This window comes from Rhinolophus ferrumequinum, chromosome 8 (assembly GCF_004115265.2).
Source record: "Rhinolophus ferrumequinum isolate MPI-CBG mRhiFer1 chromosome 8, mRhiFer1_v1.p, whole genome shotgun sequence".
NCBI lineage: Eukaryota > Metazoa > Chordata > Mammalia > Chiroptera > Rhinolophidae > Rhinolophus > Rhinolophus ferrumequinum.
In genome coordinates this window covers 19,864,464-19,887,633 of record NC_046291.1, presented here as the reverse complement: position 1 = coordinate 19,887,633, position 23,170 = coordinate 19,864,464, and the positions used below count along the sequence as shown (strand labels likewise).

Genomic DNA, 23,170 nt, shown 5'->3' with positions numbered 1-23,170 from the left:
GCTGAAGACCTTCACGTAACAAAACTCAGCATAATTCTATCTAGCTTTCTTCCCTAGTAACGGGACTCATCATGAAAGTGTTCTAGGTTGCATTCATTGTCACAGATACCTGAATGTTTAGAGACTTCATGGGAAGCAAATAAGTGAAAGCACATTCTCTAAGGGCCTGGGTTTCAGTGGAAAATAGTCTTGCGGAGACCTCATTAGTTCTCAGCTTAGAATGACCATTCTCTCGTACTAACCATTGGCAGCCAATTGTTTTCCTGAAAAAAAGTACAGTGTGTAGTATACAGTAGACACTGAACAGAACTTGTGGGTGAATATATGAATATTTTCCCGTTCTGTATGCATGAGTTTTTATTTCTTCTTCCACTTTTTTCCATTGATTTAGATTTCACACTGAGTTGCACCAGTTAATGTAAATTTTGCTTTCTTCAAATGTCTTCTCGATTTGGAGGCAATGCCAACGTAATTCTAGGGTTGTCACTATATCTATAAAAATCATATGACTCATGCATGTTTTCCTTTCTGGGGCTCTTCACCAGTAGCATAACTAGCAGAACAATTAATCACTTATACTACTTAGAGCTCTTGTTAGTTCTGTTCATCCGTGTGACTCACCATCTCTCCTTGTGTTATGGATGTTGTATCACCGCTTGTCAACACAAGGCATGCAATTTACAAGCTTAAAACGTTTACACAAGTTTTGAAAAAAACATTTATGCCAATATTCTCTAGGATTTTCATGGGCATTAAGAAAAACTGTGTGTTGGCAGAGATGATGTACTTTTGATTTCTGAAAAATGAATAGTACAAGCCAGGACTTACAATTTATAAATAAATTTTCATGTTTTCCCCGCAGGATATAAACACTCAAAAACACTGCCTACAAATTCAAATCTGAGCAGGGAATTCAACCAACTCCAATGGATCGTGATATAATTCTGAGAGCCTTAAAGAATCCTTGATTTCTTTTTAGTACGTAACACAGCTAAGGGTAGATCACAAATCCTTCAGTCAAATCCAAGTTGTTAACACAATTGGTCAAGTGGCTACCATGATAACAAGTATTTGGACCTTTTGTGTTAAGTCTTATTAGCCTTCTGTGTTTGAACATAATCCTTAACCCTCTAGAGGTTCTTTTTAAGAGCAATAATAACAGCAGTTGTAATCAATATATAGTTTGAAATTATTTTAAAATCCATTGGGAAATTCTGCCATGTCTAAACTTACCCTTCCTGCTTTAGCAGCATCTATAAATTGGTTCAAGCCTCCAGCTTCTCTAACAAATTACCAAAGCTCACTGGCTTAAAATAAGATAAATTTATTCTTGTACAGTTCTGCAGGTCAGAAGTCAAAAATCCAGGTGTAGGCTGGGATGCTGCATTCCTTCTGGAGGGGAGAATCTATTTCCTTGCATTTCCTAGTTTCTAAAGACCGCTGGCAATGTTTGGTTGGTGACCCTTTTCTCTTATCACTCCAACCTCTCACTTTCATCATCATATTTCCTACTGCTGACACTTATCCTTCTGCCTTCTTCTTGTGATAAGGACTCTTGTGATTGCATTGGACTGCCTGGATAATCCATGATAATCTCTCCTCAAACTCTTTAACTTAATCACATCTGCAAACTCTCTTTGACCATGGAAGTTTAACATATTCACAGGCTCCAGGGATTAGGATGTGGACATTTTAGGGAGGCCATCATACCACAGGTAGGTATACCAAAGAGGACATAAAAAGAGTGGCTCCATTTATTTAAGACATTATTTACCCCTCTAAAGCATTGAAGAATCATGGATGAAAAAAAGCAATTAGCAGAACAGTAAATTATGTTACTGCAAGCAGTTTGTGTTAAGAAGTTGGCCTAACCATATGTTTATGTTATAAAAGACTGACATCTGAGTGGAATTCAAAGGTACATTTCTTGGATTTTCCATCTTGATTCCTAAGCATACACCATCCTTGATGCCCCTTCTATTCCCCTATCTAGATGCCTCTAAGGCTCAGAGAAAAATTCTGAGCTGGATCAAAAACTTGACTTCCTGACATCTTTCACAATCACTCTGCAAACTTTCTGATGCAAAGAAGAGACAACCCAGCTATGTTTAAAAAGTGCCTAGCTCAGTGTTTAGAACCTACTTTTTTGGCTGGAAAGAGTTTGGCTTGAAAATCTGCATGTGAAATGCAAGGGTTGCACAAATCCTCTTTATTGCTCAAATGCTCCAGAAAGTACAATCCCTAGGGCTGTGCAGTGCAATTTGGAATGAAAATGAGCATCATATGAAAACTTGGGTCTATCTAAAGGTCAGTGGAATTTCAACCAGATGCTTTGCTTCCCCACCACAAGCGTTGGCGGTAGGAGTGGTTTATCAATTCCACCTCGGGGAAATAAATGTAAATATTTTTAATAACATTTTCCATTTCAACCTTGGCTCTTCTTTAAAGTTCAAAACACAGTCTCACATTCATTTTTTTCCTAATGTATTCAACCAACGTTTATGACTGTAAGTAAAATATTTTAAAATGTCTAAAGTTGAATGTATCACTCCCCACCTTTCACATATCATCACCACCCCCTTCCTCTGCCCTGAACCTATTGTTTCTCCACTGTCCAGCTCAGTGAATGGTATTACCTGTGTCACCCAGTCCAGAAACCTGTGACAAGCTATGGGCTTCTTGCCCTGCCTCATCCCCTACATCCAATGGCATCAAATCCCACCACGAATGAAATGAGAATTTTCCTGTCCAGACGCAAAGTTAGGCCTTCTTTCAGATTCTTGTTTCTCACCTGGACACTCAGGATGGTTTTGTAATTCACATCCCTGCCTTTCACTTTGCACCCCTCTGTTCAGTCCTCCGCACTTTAGACACAGTAAGATTTCAGAAACGTTAATATCATGTCACTTCCCTACTTTAAACTTGTCAGTGGCTCCTCATTTTAGAGGTTAAGATCCAAACATCTAATTTGGGTACAAAAGGCCTTTCATAACCTTCCACCAGCCCTCTTTCTAGCATAATCTACTTCAGTCCTGAACCCTGTGTTTCAACTTCAAAACCTCTCCTTTTTGTCCAGCGCTGCAACAAAAATTACCCAGACAGCTCCTGCTATTTAAGATTTTGCAATCTCTTAGAAGGGATAAAAACTGTTGAACTATATTTGTATATATTCAAATGGTGTCATAGAGAGGAACAAAGTGCTTTGAGGTTTGAAAGTTAAAGAAAGAACATTCTGGGGGGGGATCAGTGTAGCATTCATAACATACCTCAAGTATAAATTTTGCAAATGGTTACAAAGAAAATAAATGGCATTCAAGGTAGGAAAGAACATCATTCTGGCCTTTTAAAGTCCTCAGTCAGATTTTCGAAGTCCTCTTAATCCCGCTGAAAGAACTAAGAAGGTGTAGATTTTATAATGAGGAAGCTATTTTAGTGGGAAGTTGCAGGGCCTGGAATAGTTCAAACTCCAGTTGGATATGTGACCAGGGGATGAAAGAGATTAGTGACTGTTTCAGATGGGTTGTTTGTAAAACATACACACAAAGACACTGTGCGGTGAGAAGGAATCGCTCTCTTTTAGACAGCCAGTCACTGTTGCCGGCAGTGTAATATTTCTCATTTCTATTAATGATTAGCTCCCATTTCCTCCCACGCCATCAGTTCCCATTGATTTTTATTGACTTTCCTTTGCAACCTAGACCCTGCGGTTCATTGATTCACTCTCTTTCTTGCCAACTCCCACTTGCTTAGCAAAGCTACACACCTACATCAATCGATGTGTCTGTCTCCTCTAATACCAGCCCTAGGCTGTTGGAGACATCGGCACAAACACTCAGCTGCATGCCACAATAAACTCCAGGGTTTTGCAGTCAAGCGTTCAGTGCTGTTTGTTACAACTTCCAGACTTGGCTCTCATCTACCACATGCACTTATTCCCCTCTGACTCTCAGTAGATCGTTTCATTCCTTCAGAGCCGAATGAGTTAGCATCACTTCAACTCCCTTCCTTGCCAACACCACTTATGTGTCCTTATATCCATCTCTTCCTTATCCTCCTATCGCAGGAGAATTTTCTTTCTTGTTGAAAGGCAGACTCTGATGTAGAAAATCCGGGTCGGGCCTGACATTGCTCATTTCCTAGTGATGCCAAAGTGACCGGCCCTGGGATCATGGCTCTTGGTTAGCAAGTCCTAGAACTCATTCCCTGCACAAACACCCGGAACATTCTCTTCTTCCAAACCTGCCATCTGTCTTGACCATGGGTTCTTCCCTGTTAGCATATGGATAGGTACAACTTCCTGATTTTAAAAATAAAATGGGGGCGAAAGGGGGGCTCAGAAATTGACTGAATAAATTTCATCCCAGTAAGTTCTCTTGTCATTTAGTCCTACATCTCACCTTCTCTTCAAAACAAGGTTTCTTGAATGTGTAGGTTACAAACTTTTTTCCACAGATTAACTTGAAAGCCACTGAAGTCCAGCTTCACCCCCCACAGTGACATGGATGGCATGTTCGTTTTTTGCCTGCTGGATACTAAATTCAATGGACATGTGCAACTCTTATTTTATTCAACATCCCAGCAGCATTTGACTCCTCAGTGAAACCTACTTCTCCACGGACTTCTATCACATCCTCTCACTCCCATCTCAATATCCATTTATTCAGCTTCCTTCCCAGGGGCCTATTTCTCTACTCATGACTTAAATGCTAGTTCCCTGGGGTCCCATCTGTAGTAACCTTCCCATTATTTATTCTCTCTCTTCCTAGGAAGACACTGTCATGGATTCAATCACCATCTATATCCTGAAGACTTCTAAATTGATGCTTTCAAGTTCAAATATCTCTTGAGGTCTCAACCTTTCTATCAAACTACTTACTTTAAGCTTTCCAATGTTGATAAGCCAAAGACATTTAAAATTCAATATGTATAGAACTGAACTCTGGACCTTTCACCTAAAGATGATTATCCTATATTTCTCCTCTCCATGAAAGCTACCACCTGCTATCCAGTACAAAAATAAGAAATATGAACAACAATTTATTCCCTTTCTCTTTCCATACCACTTACATCCACGTTCTACCAACTCGACTCCCTTTCATATCACCCCAGCTTGTCCCCTTTTCTCCATCCCTAATGCCACTGTTTCAATGTGGTCCTTTCTTTGCTGGAGCAGTTATTACTCTGGCTTCCTCCATCTGGGGTGCTTACCCACCCCACACAGCAGCAGTAGTGATCTGGCTAATGCACAGATACGATTATATCACTCCACCACTTAAAAATCCTTCAGTGCCTCCCCGACGCTACAACAGTAAAGCCCAGAACAACTTAGGTCTTCCGGAACCTGGCCACTTCCTTCTCTTCGAGCTTCAGCACCTTACACGACTCCTGGGACCTGAAGCTGCAGCTACATAGAATTCCTAACAATTTTTTCAATGGGCCATAACCCCTTCTTTGCTCATGCTACTCACTGCCCACCCACCACCATCACCCTGATTCTTCACCAGAATTGTTCCTGTTCACCCCACAAGATCCACTCAGTCTTCACGTCTTCCAGGAAGAATTCCTTTCTCAGTTTTGATTAGGTCTCCTCCTACATTCTCCTATGAAATCCTATTTCTAACTTTATACTTGCCCCACTTCTGCTAGAGTATAAGCCAATTGAAAACTGGAAAATATATCTTCTTATCACTGTATTTCTAGTGATTTGCACAGTCTCTGGTACATAGGAAGCCTTCAATATATGCTTTTGAATCAATAAATAAATAAATAAATAAATAAATAAATAAATAAATAAATAAATAAATTCTTAATAAATGACATGTGTCCATTGGCAATTCCTGGGAAGGCAGCATATTTGGGAATATCTTTGAGATAAGAGTGGCAGCGTTTTTTCCTAAAATAAATGGTACTGATTTCTTTTCTCTCCACCCTGCCCACCTTTAGATGTTTCCTCTAATTTCAAGGAAAAATAATTTACACAAGCAAGAATAAAATCAATATTTGTAGACTCCCAGGGGCCCAAGCCCCAGTCTATAATTGTGCTTTATTTACTTGCTTGTTAGTACACGAAACTATTTCCAGAGATCTCAATGGGCTCTTCAGTAATGTTTTTACCATATAGAACTTCAACCATGTTCATACCTGGAAATAAATGTTGGTGTCTAACGTCCATTTATGTTTATGATAAAAGGCCAGGGTCCCAATGCATGATCTGAATGACCATACAGAATGTATTCCCAGAGACAAAATAGCACCTCTGAGCATCTCAGCACATCAGCAATGCAGAGAGTTGCTTTTAAAGTTCAGTTTTGAAGGTTGTTTATTCTGCAGCAATTCAAGCTTGGGCCAAACTGATTGTTTTTTCTGGCTTAAATTGCACTGCAGACCTCAAGGAAAATAACAAACTGTTGGTAAATTTACAGCCTCTAAACAAAATTGCCTTAACTTGAGGGGATTCCCTTATATTGTTACTTATAATTTTTTTCTCATTTTTAAGAACTCTCTCATTTCATAGGAATTCAGAACATGAAGTGTCACAGGATCTGTTTCAAGCTAATGTAAAAATAAAATAAAATAATGTACAACAACAGTATCTTTTTAATGCAGATTCCTTATGTATTGGGTACCACAGCCAAAGTACAGAATAGGACTTGGAATGACAGAGCTCAGGTGATGTTATTCATTTTCCATCAACACTCTAATTCTGTCAGAAAAACTAGCATACTATAATCTTAGGCCAGGAATCCATACCAGGAGGACTTTCAATAAATACAAAATCACCTAGTGATTTCCAAAATCAATAACTTCACTTCCTTGTTCTCCAGTGTAATTCCTAGTCTACACTTTCAACCACTCTCTTGTTAATATCTCCCATTCCTTTGCTTCTATCATGCCATGCCTGCCAAAACCCCAAAGCTGGAGAATAGCTAATATTAGATTGGTGCAAAAGTAATTGCGGTTTTTGCAATGATTTCTAACCTGTTAAACCGCAATCACTTTTGCACCAACCTATACTTGCAGAGTGCACACTATATACTAACTATTCTCAGCACTGTTATGTGCATTAACTCATTTAATACTCCCCAAACTCCTATCAGATGGGTACTCCTATTGTTCCCAGTTTACAGATGAGGAAAGGGAGATAGAATAAATGACTTGCCCAAGGTCACACAGCTATTAAATGATGACTGTCTATCTGGGGCACTCTTTCATAATATTGTGGCGCTCCAATGGGAAAGATCACACGTGCAATCCAATCGGTACCACTACAAATTGTAGTCACCATCTTCACCTAGACGTTCACCCTGTCCAACAATTTCATTATGCTTTTCCAGTCAGCTATCTTTGTCCATCTCTAGAATGACTGCCTCAACCCTCTCTTTTCTGCATCTTCTCCCTTCACTCTCAGCAGATTAGTTCCCAGCCTCTTTTCCAGAGACAAAAGAAATTATCAGACAGAGACTCCTTTAGCTTCCCATTGTCTATTACAATGGAAGAAATTCCCTATCTCCCATCTAAGAACACAGAATTCCATGCTCTTTTGCTTTCTCAGGGACTCTATTCTCTAAATAATTCTGCCTGACCAAGACTTTTCATACCCAACCTCTCTCTTCCCGATTTTGTCCCAACGCTTAAACCATTTCCCTCCCTCCTAAACATCCTCCCTCAACCCTGACCCTTGTACAACTGTTGACTGGGCTATATTTATGTCCACACCCCCTTACCGCCCACCCATTCATTCCTCAACTTTCTTCAACCTGGTTTTTGCCTTCACAACTTCACAGAAATTGCTCTTGTGAGTCACCAATAAACTTGTCTCAGCCCATATCTCATTTGGTATCTCAGCTGCCTTTGACACTGCTGCCCCTGCTCCTACCAGAAATGTTTCCTTTCCTTTGCTTCTCTGATACCATACACTATTTTTTTTCTCCTTCCTCTTTGGAGATTTCCTTTTAGTCACCTCAGATGGCTCCAGCTGAGGCTCTGCTGTCTTAGGCCCTCTTTCTTCTCACACTACACCCAATGTTCCAGGGAGCCCTCATCCACTTCTCTGGCTTCAATCCCATTCATTTGCCAGGGATTCCCAACTCACTCTGCCCAATGCAGTCAGTTCTGCTCCACTGTTCATTGCCACTTAGATGGTTCACGCGTACATAAATTCAAAATTTCTAACATTACCTCATTCTCTTTCCCCCAAATCCTGCTCTTCTATCAGTGTCCTGTATACTTGCTTAAATCAGAAACTTAATGGGCATCTTCTACTTTATTCCACACATTCCATCCACCACGGAATCACACTGATTCTATCTCCTAAATAGTGCTCACATCCATTCACTTCTCTCTATTCCCATGGCCACCACGCTAGTCTAGCCAACCATTATCTTTGCCTGGACTAAGGTAAGAATTGAGGAAATTGGTCTACTCTTTGCAACACAGCCCTCACCTTGGGTTCAACTCTTTATCTACATTGAAACCAGTGTAATCTATTTAAAAATTAAATCTGGTGATGTCACGGCTGTAATTGCTCTTTAGATGGCATCCACAATCCAACATGTTTTTGTTTTGTTTTTTCAAAGCATCAGAAACCAGCTTCTACTTGTCTCTACTTTTATTTTGTTCCCTCTTCCACTGGCTCTCCACTCTGCAGTATTTCAAAAGCTTCCCTAAGCCCCACACTTTTATTGCACTTAAGAGCTGTTCACATGTGACTTCTTTGCCCCCTCCCTCCCATTATCACCCATCACTTTCTCAAGGCACTATTCTCTGGGGTCTAAACTAGATTAAATGCCGTTAGTATGTGTGCTCTTTACTTTATTTTTAAATAAATTGTATCCCATTGTTATTTATATTCAATATCTAATTTTGTTATATCCATACAGGAAAGAAATATGACTATCTGGTTGACATTATATTTCTAGACTAGAAATATTTCTAGATGGGACTCATACAGTTTGTGGACAATTTATTTTTACTAATTTTGTCATCACTTCTGTGTCATAGTTATTAGCTATCTGCAGGCATTGATAGATGGACATGAAAGAAAATGTCACTTTGTTACTTAATTTCCCCGTGGCATGTCTAATAATACATTATCATGAAAATCTTGGAAATGTCAGTAGGGCAGCTTTGGTCATATGTTGCAATAATGAAATAATCTGCTTATCATCTTTTTTGCAGTTGCGAAGCATTTTGTGCCTTTGAATACAGAGAATAAACATGGAAAGTTTTCTGTTTCATCTCCATTATGAAACGTGCTGGGTGTGGGCAGTGATGCCCACTTTGTTGAAAAGCATACCCCACGCCCAAAGCCCCACTCCCCCAGTGAGGACGTGACTTCTATTCTAGTGTATTCAATCAAGTATATTCTTTTAAGGAAGTAAAATAGGCTTACATTTTTTCATCAATGAAGTAGGCAGTGTTCAAAGATGATACTAAATTAGTTGTCAGAAGTAGAAAATATGTTGCTTAAAACATTTTTATTTTTCATATAAAAGGTAGATAAAACTGAGTAATACAACTTTTTCTAACCTGATTGTATCCCAAAGATAACATATACTATTTTCTTTCCAGTGATAATCAACTTACTTTTTTTGGAAAATGAGGTCATTAAACATCGAAAATGGTTCCAAATGCCAAGTTTCACACATGACTCGTTGGATCTCAAAGCTGTCATGTGGGTAAAAATCACACCTATCAAAGAAACACAATAATGACAGCTCAGAGGTCGAAGCTGAAACTTGAAAGTAATTGAACCATTTAACCACCATTTACTTGCTCAGAATTTCTCCTTAGGAGTGACCGATTGCTAAAAGCCTTATGTTGTTTAGCATGCTAAATTCATTGCCTTTGGGTAAGCTCACTCTAGTTTGAAACCTCTTCCAGAATTCAGACTAACTGTGCTATCTTCCTGGTTACGAATGGTATGGTTTTTATCCAAGTTCTGCCTTATCCTAAAGCAGGGGTTCTCATGTGTTAGCATCAGAATCACCTGGAACGTTTGTTAAAACACAGATTTCTGGGCTCATACCCAGAGTTTCTGATTCCGTAGATGTCTGATGGGGCTGAAAAATTTGCATTTCAAAGATGTTCCCAGAGATGCTGATGATATTGATCCCACACTTTGAGAATGTCTCTCCGAAAGATATGCCCTTTTCAACAACACTTAGTATTTCTTCCTACCAAACTGTAAAACGTAGTTTCCTCTTGATCATTCCTAATGCCTCTTTAGCCTTTCGTAATTCCTCTAGGCCAAGACTGTCCCATGGAAGTACCATGTGAGCCATGACATTTTCCAAACTTTCTAAATTAGCCAATTAAAAAAGTAAAAGAGATGAGATTAATTTTAAGAATGTTTTTTTATTTCACCCAATATAATCAAAATATTTTCACCCAACATGTAATCAATATAAATAAAAATCAATGAGCAACTTTACTTTTTTTTTTTTCATGTTTAAGGAGTACTAAGTCTTTGAAATGTGTACTTTTTGCACTTACAGTGCACCTCATTTTGGACTGGCCACATTTCAAGGGCTCCCTGGCCACACATGGCTAGTGGCTACCGTAAGGGACAGCACAGCTCTAAGACTTTAGAGTCAAGGAAACTGGAATATTGGTACTTGCTAAGGTTCTCGCTGCCAGTGCTTGAAAAAGTTAAAAATCGAGAGACAAGATTGGTGGAAAGAATAGAAGGTTTATTCCAAATGCTGGCATTCTCAGAGGATGGCGGACTCCTGTCCAAAGTCCATCTCCCCATTCCTAGACCAGTCAGAAGCTTTTATGGGTATACAAGAAGAACAAAAAAAGAGGAGTCAGTCGATTCAGGCAGGTCTGAGGGCTGACATCGCTTCCTGGGGCCTGGTCTGTTGTAAGATAATGTTATCTCTGGACTCAGACTCGGGCTCTGCCACTGCAGCCTGAGGCTTTATGCTGCACCAGTAAAAACTGCAAGGGAGTTGCAAAACGGATGCCAGTGTCCTAGTGATTGAGGATTAAGAAACTGTTATTTTTAGGTTAGGATTATGCTGATTAAATGGATTAATGAGGTATTTGTAGATTTAGGAGAGGGAACAAAACAGAGTTTTTAAAACAATGAGTGAGGGCAGAGACAAAGAGAAAACAGCTGAATATCAGGGTGGATCAAACTGTACACTAGCCAAGTCTATGTTATTGATTTCCCAAGTTTCACCCTTACAGTGTCAGGGACTCTGCTCTGCCTCTTTCTATGACTTTTACTACATTACCTTGGTTTAAAATGTGCCTGATTGTCAGATGCATTATCAATTTAATAACACATTTTAAGGAAAAAAATGAAACCATTACATCATTAAATGTACACATTGATTTTGAAATGCATGCCAGTTAAGAATTTTCTCTTTTTTTTATATGCATAGAAGAAATATAAATATGTCATGATGCACTTGTTTTTCTCCTGCCATTTTATTCTATTCAAATCCTCTCCCATCAAAAATCTTTCCTTCCAGCAAGATAATCCATGTTAACAGCACAATGTTTGTGCTTCTTTATTTTTCCTTCATCCTCATATAATCCTATACAAACACGCACACAGAAGTTTGTCTATATTTGTTTTATAAAAATAGCATCCTATTATACCTATACTTCTCTGCATAATTCCTTTCTTATCCAACAATTCATGAAAATCCTTGCAAGTCAGCTGCAGGTTGTGATTCATTCTTTTTAATGACTACAGTAGAGTCCATTGAGTGAGACACCGTAATTTATTCAATATTTCTGTTATTGGCAGGCATTCACATTTTATCCCCTTTTATTTTATTTTTTTTAGCATTAAGAAAAATGCTGCAAAAAAACCTCTAGATAGGTACATATTTAGATACATAGATATATATCTTTGCCTACTCTCCCTTTTATATAGTGTGCAATCCCTGTGTTAGCCTCTTAGACTTTCTTCCACCACGTCTGGGCCTTCTTTCCAACGAGCAAAGGCAGTTATCATTAGCAATCCAAGCAAACCATTTTAAATCATTTTCCTAGTGAACCCTTCTACAGTCAACTACTGGTTCAGACGAACACATCTCCCTTTAACCCTCCCCAATGATGCTGTCTCTAATCGTGGGAGAAACCTACAGAAGAACAATTTTACTGTTGTATGCCCATTCACTTTGCAAAAAAATATTAGTTGACCTCAACAAGATTAATTTCTTTACTGACGTTTTAAAATTAACAAAATAAAAATTAGACTAGAAATCAAAGGATTTGGACTCCATATCCTACCCAAGTAGCACAGATTATAACTCAAGTAGTAACTATGATCAGAATGATAAACAGCAACGACTAACATTTATTGAGTGTTAGTATGTGACAGGCACTCTTCTAAGTGTTTTACATATACTAATCTATTTGCTCCTTCAAAACTTTCATAAGGTAAGCACTCGTATTATTTTAATATTATTCCCACTTTATGGCTGAGGATGCTGAGCTCATACCTCCAGTAAATGACAGAAACAGGGCTGAAATGTGATTATACCATCCTAATCTCCTCACCCAGAAGTAAATCAACTCAACTCTTAAATACACGTAAGCAATAAATCACCTCACTTCCTCTCTTTTTGAATCTCAGTGCCCTCAGCTGTAAACGGGTGCAGTAATACCAGCTCTTCCTACCTTTAGGATTGCTGAAAGGAATATGAAAGTCACTTAAAAACCACTGAAATCTCTAACAAGGAAGGTAGTGTTGTTTCAGCTTGGAAAATTTGGCTGAGACTATTTCATCGCTCCAAGCAAAAACTAAGCAGATAAAGTGTTTTACACGACGGCAAACCAAGCCATAGTCTGGCCACACACATTATGCTGAAGGTGAGCCTGAACATATACAGCCACCTAACACAGAGCATGAACTATGCTAGATTCTCACAGCTTGCTGATTTGCCTGAAATTAGAAAAAGAGCAGCCAACCTTTACTTCTATTGTGTAGCCTGACTGCGCCCTTCCTCTCTCTGCTCCAGCTTTTGCATTTTACTTAATTGGAGCACCAAGCTATAAATCTTACGTACTTATGGGCCAGAAAACTCTCTGGAGCTCTCACACTGAAATTTGTGTGGGAGTTCAGCAATATTGAATTTTCAAATAAAATGATTAACAGGCACCTTTAGGGCAGCCTCAGAGAAAACAATCCTTCCTGAATCTTGCCACCTTAATCCGAGGAAGCTTTTTGTTCTTAGGTTTAATAAAATGGTTGGAAAGTAACATAGTGAAGAGTGACTAAAAGCAGGAAGAGACAGACAGAGGCACTCCATTCTCTGGAAACTCCTTTCAGCAATCAAAACCTTGTCCCTGCTCTCTGTCCAGGCCTAACAAGGCCATTGGAACACGTTACTGGGGAGGTTTTAGTCACTTAGTTCAATTTTAACTGCAATCAGCTCTACTTACTGGTTTTCTAGAAACATTCTCTCCAAGATTTTAATAGTCGGAAATGGGTACACCTGATCAAAAAGACGGTTTGCTTTTCCATAGCAGAATAACACCTACCAGACTTCATGAAGCAGAGAATTAAAATCAGTTAAGAGGAAGAACATAATCGAACCTAATTTAGCCCCAGACTGAGGCCTACAACCTACTATTTGCTGAAACAATGATTTAGCTGCTCTGCCAAATAAATATGGGATGTTTATGGTCTCACACAATAGGAATCCACCTCATTTATGCAGCAGGAAGATCATTTACAACCAATTTCTAAAAGACACCAAGCATCAATAATAAATTTTCAAATCAAGGCCAGAAATTGCAATACTCAAACAGGGACTATTAAACAATATGAAGTTGTTGTCAGAAGGAGGATTTTTCAGGGATGCCATCGCAATTTATAATCCAGAAGCATCTATAAAGTGGTCATGACCAGCCTGGCTTACCTAACCTCTAAGAAGGAGGAGGCTTGGCTGTAAGGATCTGGGCCAACAAACAACAAGGACAGGGCATCTCCTGCTGAGAGATTTCAGTGCCAGTCTGGCTGCCTTCTGAGATCATCACTAGAACCACACTGCTTTCTCAGCCATATTTGCTTCTTGGGAGTAATTCTGCTTTGTGGTTGTGGAGAAGAGGTTGAATAAAGCTGCTGGAGGGGCCCACTTCTCTGCCCCACATGGGGATTTTGTAACTGGACCTATCTCTTTCCATTCACCATTTGCCTATTCATCCCTTTGCTTACTCATTTTCTCTCTGTCTCTGTCTCTGTCTCTGTTTCTGTCTCTCTCTCTCTCATTCTCTCTCTGTGTCTCTCTCTCCATCTCTCTCTTTTTTTCTCTCTCTCTCTTTTTCTCTCTCTCTCTCTCTCTGTGTCTCTCTCTCTCTCTCTCTCTCTCTCTCTCTCTCTCTCTCTCTTTCTGTCTCTCTCTCTCTCTGTGTGTGTGTGTGTGTGTGTGTATCCCAGCTCAATCACTTACTAGCTGTGTGATTTTGAGAAAGCCACTTGATATTTTTATGTCTTATTGTCTCAACTATAAAACAAAGAAAATAGTAGGTCATGTAAGGATGAAATAAGGTCATGTAGGAAAACTCTTAAAAATAATTCAAAAAGTGTTAAGTGAATTCAGTGTTGTCAGCTGGATCTGGGTTTCATCTGAGCTTCCTACAAGAGAGCTGGAGAATCAGGAACAGGAGAATGTATAGTTACGATTGACTGGATTAAATAACAGCACATATAAAGAAAGACTCTCCTCAAGGAAAGTAGTCAACCAGGGGTCAGAATACGAGGGTTGAAATTAAACTCTCCTGTTGTTTAGTTCTTTCTCTGCCCTTTATCAAATCCTTTCATCTCTCTGAACTTTACTTTCCTCACTTGTGCAATGGGATTCATAGTAAGCATCTTATAACATGATAGTGAATATGAAATAAGAAAACATATATGAACATGGTCTGTAAACATGGTCTGAAAATGAATTTTCCCCCTCTGGGCCTATTCACTTGACTACATTGTTTTATTTGTTTTCTTCATAGCACAGAATGACTTGAAATGGCCCAATTTAATTGCGTTTTGCCTGATTCACCCCACGAGAATGTCAACTCCCTAAAGGCAGAAATTCTGTCTTATTTAATAGTCGCATCACTCATGCTTAGAGAAGTCTTGTTCTGAATGAATGAATGAATGAATGAATGAATATTCATTCAGAACAAGACAGGCATACTTGCAATCAGCCCCGAAGCAGATGAAGTTTGCCACATTAACTCCTCTCCCCAAACCTCTTAGCATCAGAAATAATCAATGGCCCCCTTGCTGTGATTGGGCTTCTTCTATATATGAAGAAAGCCCATCTCTCCCTAGAGAAGCCGAAAATGCTAGCTATTCATGTTCCAGCCCCCGTGCAGCTACAGTGCAGGTATTCGACTAGACTCTGACCTCAGGTTTACCTGCTGCAGACTTTAAGTTGAAAGCTAGTAATTTCAAGAAGCACAGGAGTATCCAGTCTCCATTCTGGCAAGACTGGTAAGACAGGCAGCTAGGCCCATGGTTCTAGCAGCAGCATCCAGGGTCCTGGGCTGGTGATATTGACGGGGCAAACTCTTATATCTGCACCAAAGGTATGTTTTCACTGGGTCAAATCTCTGGCATGATTTTGGCCCTTGCTCTTGATTATATTATACCCGAAGCTTGGACCTCTAGGCTATTCTAGATATTCTCTACATACAACTTCCTTTCATTTGTGCCTTCTCTCTAGGATTGGTTTTGTTGCTTGACTGGTGGGATCATCCTCTTCCCCAAACAGCCCAGTATCTCCATCAGATTGCACGTGATCCTGGTCCCCTAAGGGACTCCAAATTAGTTTTTCTTCTACAAATTACTTGCCCACTCCAGCCCTTTTCCTTCTCCTTCACTCAGATCAAATCGCATATTTCCTGGGCTTTTTCCTCCCTAGGACCTCACTTTCTATAAGGCCCAATCTGATCAGTTAATTCAAGCCAATGTGTTCATTGCTGACACTAATTTAATATTATCCCAGCACCTTAGCAGAGACTTTTAATACCTCAAAGCAAAGCAGAAAGAAATGTGCTTTTACCACCACACAGTGCCAGAGCCGATGAGGGTCTAGTCTTTGTCTGCACTCTCAAAATTCCATTATCCATACAGATATTTCCAGTCCAACCTCGGGTGCTCTGTGGACTAATCATAGAGTGACACTGGTGCAGTTCATGGAATCAATGTCTTTTGTCATAATTCGGCATGCACATGCGTAGGTCCAGCAAGGCCCCAACCTGTAACCCTAACCTAGTAATATAAATGTTTAACAACTGGTTCCTGGGTCAGGGGAGGGGTGGTGAAAAACCTGATATATAGCACTTGCTGGTTTGGATGCCATAAATACTTCCACCATGGCCAATTTCAAGCTATGAAAACCATGTCAACAAGGTTACAAAACTCTTGAATATTTAACAATTGGCTTGTGAAAGTCACTAAGAGCCACTGGCTCCAGCACACCACTGTTTTCCAAGCCACAAGAACTTCTTTTCCTCACCACTTCTTACAACACTCACCATTCTAAACCCATTGATTTTTTCAGCTTCCTCAGTGGGTCATACACACCTCCTCCTTGCACATAAACACACACACACACACACACACACACACACACACACACACACACAACTCAAATCTTTCCACAGACCCACAGCCTAGGTCAAGTTCTCTGTTACAACCTTACACAGGTCTGTGATCCTTTCCTTCAGAGTGTTAATTTCAGGTTAAGTATTTGTTCCTTCATGAAAGTGATGTAATATTTAACATTGTAAGCAAACATAGATCTATAGGAGATGTGAGGAGAGTAGCTATCAGCTTCCTTTTCCATATAGTTTCTATGCACCCTTTTATGGGGGACATTTTAGGGCTTACCAAAAAAAAGACTTTAGTGGATGAGCGCATCTTCTCAGTTCTTAACCACAAACATCACAGAATCCCTTCTGTTTTCTTCTGGTTTCATAGATTATTGAACCTGGAGAGATAATTCCATATGCCTTTTCTCTGATCACTAGATATTTTATGGAGATGCCTTATGGGCTACTTCTGAGTGGTTGATGTTTGGAAATCGGGGCAATACTACTATGAAAAGACAGAGCTCCAGGCTTCCACAGCCACTGCATCAGACAAGTTCTGCTTTTATAAGATTTATTTTGAATGATTTCTATTGTGCAAAAAAAATATTTTGCAAACCAGTTTTTAATTTACAGATGTGCAAAATAAGTGCTCAGAGAAGTACAGAATAATAGGGAAAAACATGTATGTGCTTCATGGAATTTTTTATTTTTAATGTATGAGAATTTCTAGCCTGTTTATCCTTCTTCCTTCCTTGTTTCAACTCCCAGTAAAGACTGAAGTTGCATTTCTCATTGTATTGCACTTTCAACACATGAATCCTTTCTGAGACTAGACCACATGGGCCCCCATTTGTGTTTAGGTCACAGAGTGCTTACTTAAAATCACATAGATAATTAATTGTCTATGTGACTTTTAACCAGCTCTCCTAAGTCCCAGTCTACTTTCCTTCTGCTTCTTAGTTGGTCTACTTTCAGTAAGAGTGGAACCTTCACTGCTGCTCAGAGAAAAGCTAAAATCCCACTGTCCAAGCCTCTTCGCCACGAGAACTTTCTTTTCATTTTTAGGAAAATTATATTTTCTGGAGACTGTATGGATACACACAATATGAAACTGGGAAATCTGATGAAGGTTTAAAAAAGTAGTCTCACTTCCTCCTAGCCATCAAATGTCTTACCTTAATATTCACGCTCAACACTAAAAAATTGGACTTCTAAATTCTGAATAGAAACTCAGAATAAGGGCAAAGGAACGCAGTGTGCATTCCTTGGCATCTGCTTCTTTTCCTGGGCAATTAAAAGCATCCTGTAGTTTAAAGAGGTCTGAGTTCATCTTCCATCGGTGCTACTTACTAAATATTACAAGTCACTTAGTATCTCTGAGGCACAGTGTCCTGAGGCTGAGGCGGTGCACCGTATATGGTTAATTGGAAAGGTTAAATGGCTCAAACTTCTGGCATGAAGTAAGTGCTCAAGAAATTATCACTCCGTGTTTCCACTAATTAATACATATTTCTATACCTATATTACTAGGGCTAGGCTTGATATATCGATGTAAGTCCTGATCTATAAGCTCAGAAAATAATTTTGCTTCCAATATATAACTAGTGTGTTCATACTATGTCATTGTCGAATAAACATATATTGAGTTTTTAACATTTGCTGGACAGAGCATTAGGTCTGGACCATAAGGAATGACAGATATTCGGTTCCTGTTTTCAAGGTCCTGATGATTTAAATCATCCACGACAGATGAGGCATCCTATGTTCCTAAAGATCTCTAAGAGAAAAGATCTCACCCCACTGTTGGCAACTGCCACACTCAATTCTCAGTTCTCTGAGCCATTTGTGTGTGTTTACAATTCCTTGAGAATCAATTTATCTCCGTTTTCTCTTATACCAGGTGTCAGAAGAAAGAAAGAACAGTTGGTCACCATTCTTCACCTAATAAGCCTTCATTCCCTGAGAGTTATTGAGTTATTCTTCTGTCTTCTCTTTCTAGATTAAATAATTCCAATCCCTTTAACCTTTTCTCAGAGGTCCTATTTGCCAGCCTTCAGTTTAATCATTTTCACGGCTCCCCTCTGGAGTCTCTCCAAGTCTTATGCATTAAAATATGTTGCTTGCTATTGAGTTCACTCTTCTAAGCATCTTATTTTTTCACAAAAACCAAGACAAAAGGAAAGCAGCTCCCAAATAAAAGAAGGGCATAGACAGAAGGATAGCATTCCTATGCTCAAAGCACATTAGTATTTACTGTCACCACTGTTGTACTGTCACCATTATTAAGAACGACGGGCCAAAACCAAAACAGTTTCTAAATGGTGCCAAACATTCTGTTTGACATTTATCTAAAGTACTTTTAAGCAGATCAGACTATTAACAGCAAACCTGAGGCTTGTTTTAGTAATACCTGAAGTTTTCAGAAGGGTGCTAATAAAATCACTGTTAATGAGATCAAACACGATTTTCTGATTCTGTAAAATACCTCTGGTTGCCAAGTAGACCATTGAGAGTTCGTCATGTTATTTACGGGCAGTGCCTTTGACTGGTCAGTCATGGCAAAGCACTAAGGGTCTCTCTTTCCGTTCTGTCAATCAATATTAATTACTATTTCCTAAGCTGAGAGTGCAGTGAACTCTAAATAACTCTTAAGAAATGAGGTATAAAGGCTGATCAAATACATGTTGATCATAGTATGGCACTGACATATGCAGAAAGGGGCAGATATGAACACCAGGACCCTAGTAAAATATCTCTTCAAGACATTCATGATAAATTGTCAAAAATTCCTTTTTACTAAGAGCCCTCCCTCCCTTTTGCTCTTATTGTGCCATTGAGATGAATCTGCCCCTTGTGAGCCAGTGACACTCCTTTCTCCCTCTCTCTCTCTCTCTCTCTCTCTCTCTCTCTCAAGATTCTTCTGACCAATTTCTAAATCCTCTCAAGAAGCTGGGAGAACAATTGCTGAATAATATCCTGCCTGTTTCAGGGAGTTCTTTGTTTTGGAACCACTGTTTAGAATATTTGTTTCTTTCCAATCTGGAAAAATTGAAAGTGTACAATTGGGGTGAAAAGAGTTGGTTAGAAGTGAAGAAGTGGAGAGAGAGAAACTAAGCCTACTCTGGGTGACTCTGGGAAAACAAATGGTAGTTGCTATGTAGTCCGATTTCTGAGCTAGTTTGGCTCTGGCCAGACCCTGTCTGGCATAGAACTCATCGGGCTGAAAGAGATCTGACAACAAGAACCATGGTAGAAGCAGCGACATTCTGAAAAAGCCTCCTTGCCAAATTCTCTGAAGTTCTGGTAATAGAACAAATTACCTCAGTTCTGGTAACAGAACAAATACGTGACTTGGTTTCAGAACTTTCCCAGGGAGGTGTAGTCCCAAAGGCAGTTCCAGCTATCAAACAATAGCTAAATGCTAAGACTTATGAAATATATATTGTGATCCTTAAGTGATCAGCAATTAGGGCCTTATAAACACCGTGAGAAGTGCCCTCTTAGGCAAAAACAGACAGTTTGCCAGCTGTTTAATTGTCACCGTTGACCCATTGTATCCCTCCTACTTTCACTGGTCCTTCATGTCCAGGCACACCCCCAACATATTTGTCCACCAGGGTGAAGGGAAGGCATAGGTCCACAAGCGCCATGGGTAAGTGTATGTATAATTGAGGTCTGGGTGTTCTAACACAATAGGTGATTAAAGCCATAGCATATTAAATTGGTTCATGTTGATAAATAGACGTCGTAATCTAATAGTTACCATTTTTATAAAAGCAATTATGAAGTGGGACTATAAATTGCCCCTGGTTTCATTTATTTGATAGTAAAGATTGTCTCTTATCAATCGTTAAGAAAGTGAAAGTAAGGCACTGATGAGGAATGTACGTTGCTGTGTTACTTTGTGGTCTTGGCAAGTGGCCGGTAATGCTGAATTAATAAATCACTAGCAGACACAACTCAGCGCTCCCTCTCTTTATCCAAATATGTACTTCAGAGACTTACATCAAATCATTTCGAAGAAACAGCAATTTGTACCACCCCACTATAATCCACTGCATCCTGGGAAGCAATTTTTATTCCATTTGAGTTTGAGAAATCATATCCCCAACACTGAACACTGGCATTTGTGCATTGGGAGAGGGTTAGAAAATAAGTAAAGGGAAAAAGAAAAGGGAGAAAGACAAGAAGTAAAAATCTGAGATTGGTGAATTTTAAAAACATCCATCTATACCGAGCAAGAGACATTTTCAGTAAAGCATTTCTGAATGTGAACAAGTAAAATTCCTGTTGCCATTCGAAAGCCAACCATTTTTGTCATTCTTAAAAAAAAAAATAGATAGCCAGCAGATTAAAGGATCTCCATTTATAAAAATCAAATGAACTTCTAACAAAGCTTGTTTGGGACATGAATAAATCATCTGGTCATGAATTATTCATTATTATCAAGAAACAAGCTGGGATTCCAGGAACTGGGCTTAGGGGGGTGCTGAAACTGGGGAGTGAGTGAGTTCATTATCTCATACTCACCACAGAAGCAAGAAGACAGGCCACGGGGTACCATCATTGATGCAGACCTTGCTAGACCCCCATTCGCGTTTCAGGGGACACTTCAGCAGTCTTTACACCCCAAAGCAAATAGAGTTTAATCCATAAAACGTTCCTTTAGAAAACTGCATGTACTCAGTAACAGACACTATTTCTCGAGCACTGGTTCTTTTGTTTTTTAAATGCATGACATACATAGAGAATACAAACGGTGTGCAAAAGAGACTAGGGGCTGCAAATTTGCATTGAAAGGAGATAGTTAGAAAATTCCTTAATGATAGACTGTAAATAGTAGTCTGATCTACTCATTCATGGCTTTGGGGTTGGATTTGTAATTGGGGTGGGAGAAGGAAGAGAGAAAGGGAGCTTCTCAGATTTAATCAACTAATCAATGGATATGTGTGTTCCAGGTCCAAACTGCTTTGCAGGAACTACAATAATTCCAGCTGGCATTGAAGTGAAAGTGGATGAATGTAACATCTGTCACTGTCACAACGGGGACTGGTGGAAACCGGCTCAGTGTTCAAAACGTGAATGCCAAGGCAAGCAGACTGTGTAGAACAAACTCCCAACCGATGATGAGTTCTTAGGAGACGACACTATGGCTTCTACTCTGCACATGTTTAAAATAAAACAAAAGAAACAAACAAACTCCTGCCAGCTATAACAGGGTCACCAGCAAAATCTTTTAGGGTTGACAAAAAAGTGAATATTTTACTAAGAGAAAATTTCATTCTCTCTTGCTATATAAAATATATATAGTATATAGCTATCAAACCCGCTTTTGTAATCACACATGCTTGATGGTGACTTGACGACTGGATTTCTGGAACAAAACAAAGAAATAGCCTCGTACAGCCTCCTTCTCTGGTGATACCGCTAACCTGCCAGCTCACAACCCACCGAATTAATCCGTTTTTACTCTCCTGTACATCATACATGGCATTTTTCTCTTGTAGTATTTCTTTTTCCTGTTTAGAGTCTAAGGGGCCAGATTTGACTGCACAGTAAAGTTTTGAGTTATGTCAAACAAGCTTTGGTAAAGAAATGTCGGGGATGAGGACACTTCCTGACCAGGAAAACCAAAAGCATCCAACCAATCACTCCCCTTGAGTGAATCATGACCTGTAGGCTAAGAAAAGGGAGGCGCACACAGATGGACCCACAGCTGGGCAGGGCAGGGCACTGGTGCTTGGTGCATTATTGGGGGGCACCCAATTTGATTCTTACAAACCACACATTTCATCTGCAAAACCTTGAAACTGCCAATCAAAAACTAACATGTGAAGAACACCATGAACTTGACTAAAGAATCCAAAGGAAATGGGTTTTCAAAATTGTAGCATTAATCACCAGACTTTCACATGATGCTGAATTTGAGTTCAACTTGTAACACTCTAAACCCTCTCTGTCACCTGGCAGTATAAATACCAGAACCAGGGTGAGTAGCCCCACTGTGAATCTGAATCCTTCTGAACACTACTGGCTTTTGAGATCAGATTTGGCTGGAAGCCAGTAGTACACACAGGCAGTTTTTATGGTTTAGGACGTGTTTACCATGTTAATGACCACTCAGCCCTATGTCTAAAACACAGATTCAGGACACTTTTTCCACCTCAAGTGCTGATTTCAATTAAAGATTAGGGTAGAGTGAGTCTTGCACAATATAATTCCATTTGTTAAACATTTTTTAAAATGTATATATTAGATATGGAACAATTAAAGTGAACCTTTGAAGAGTCTCAAGGCTGCCCTGGTAATGCTGCTAGCATAGTAACAGAAAAAATAAAATACACAGGGTATCTGATGCCACCTCGATTCAAGTGCAAATTTAGCAATTCTGAAATCACGTGGCATAGTTAGTTGCTTATTCCACTCTCCTGTCTTGAAAACCCTGGCACAGATCTGGTAGGGTCCTTGAGGAAACTTTAAGGTTGTTTTCATTATCAACGTTCTTTCCTTTTCTGCTCTCACCCAAGCTTGGGCTTTGCAATAGCTCCTGTGGAGTGCCACATTCTAGAACAAGGTTTTTCAACCTTAGTGTTATTGACATCTTGGGCCAGAC

The 23,170-nt window shown here is 39.4% G+C and overlaps 1 protein-coding gene across 2 annotated transcripts in view; it reads left to right on the top strand.

The window, feature by feature from the left end:
• Positions 1 to 21,777, top strand: part of VWC2L (von Willebrand factor C domain containing 2 like) — a 150,770-nt gene extending 128,993 nt beyond the window's left edge. For both annotated transcript variants that reach the window (XM_033112592.1, XM_033112591.1), the window contains one exon: positions 21,516 to 21,777. In XM_033112592.1, coding sequence (XP_032968483.1) covers positions 21,516 to 21,545 — 30 coding nt within the window. In that variant the 3' untranslated portion in view covers positions 21,546 to 21,777. The remainder of the gene's footprint in view (positions 1 to 21,515) is intronic.
• The last annotated feature ends 1,393 nt before the right edge of the window (positions 21,778 to 23,170 follow it).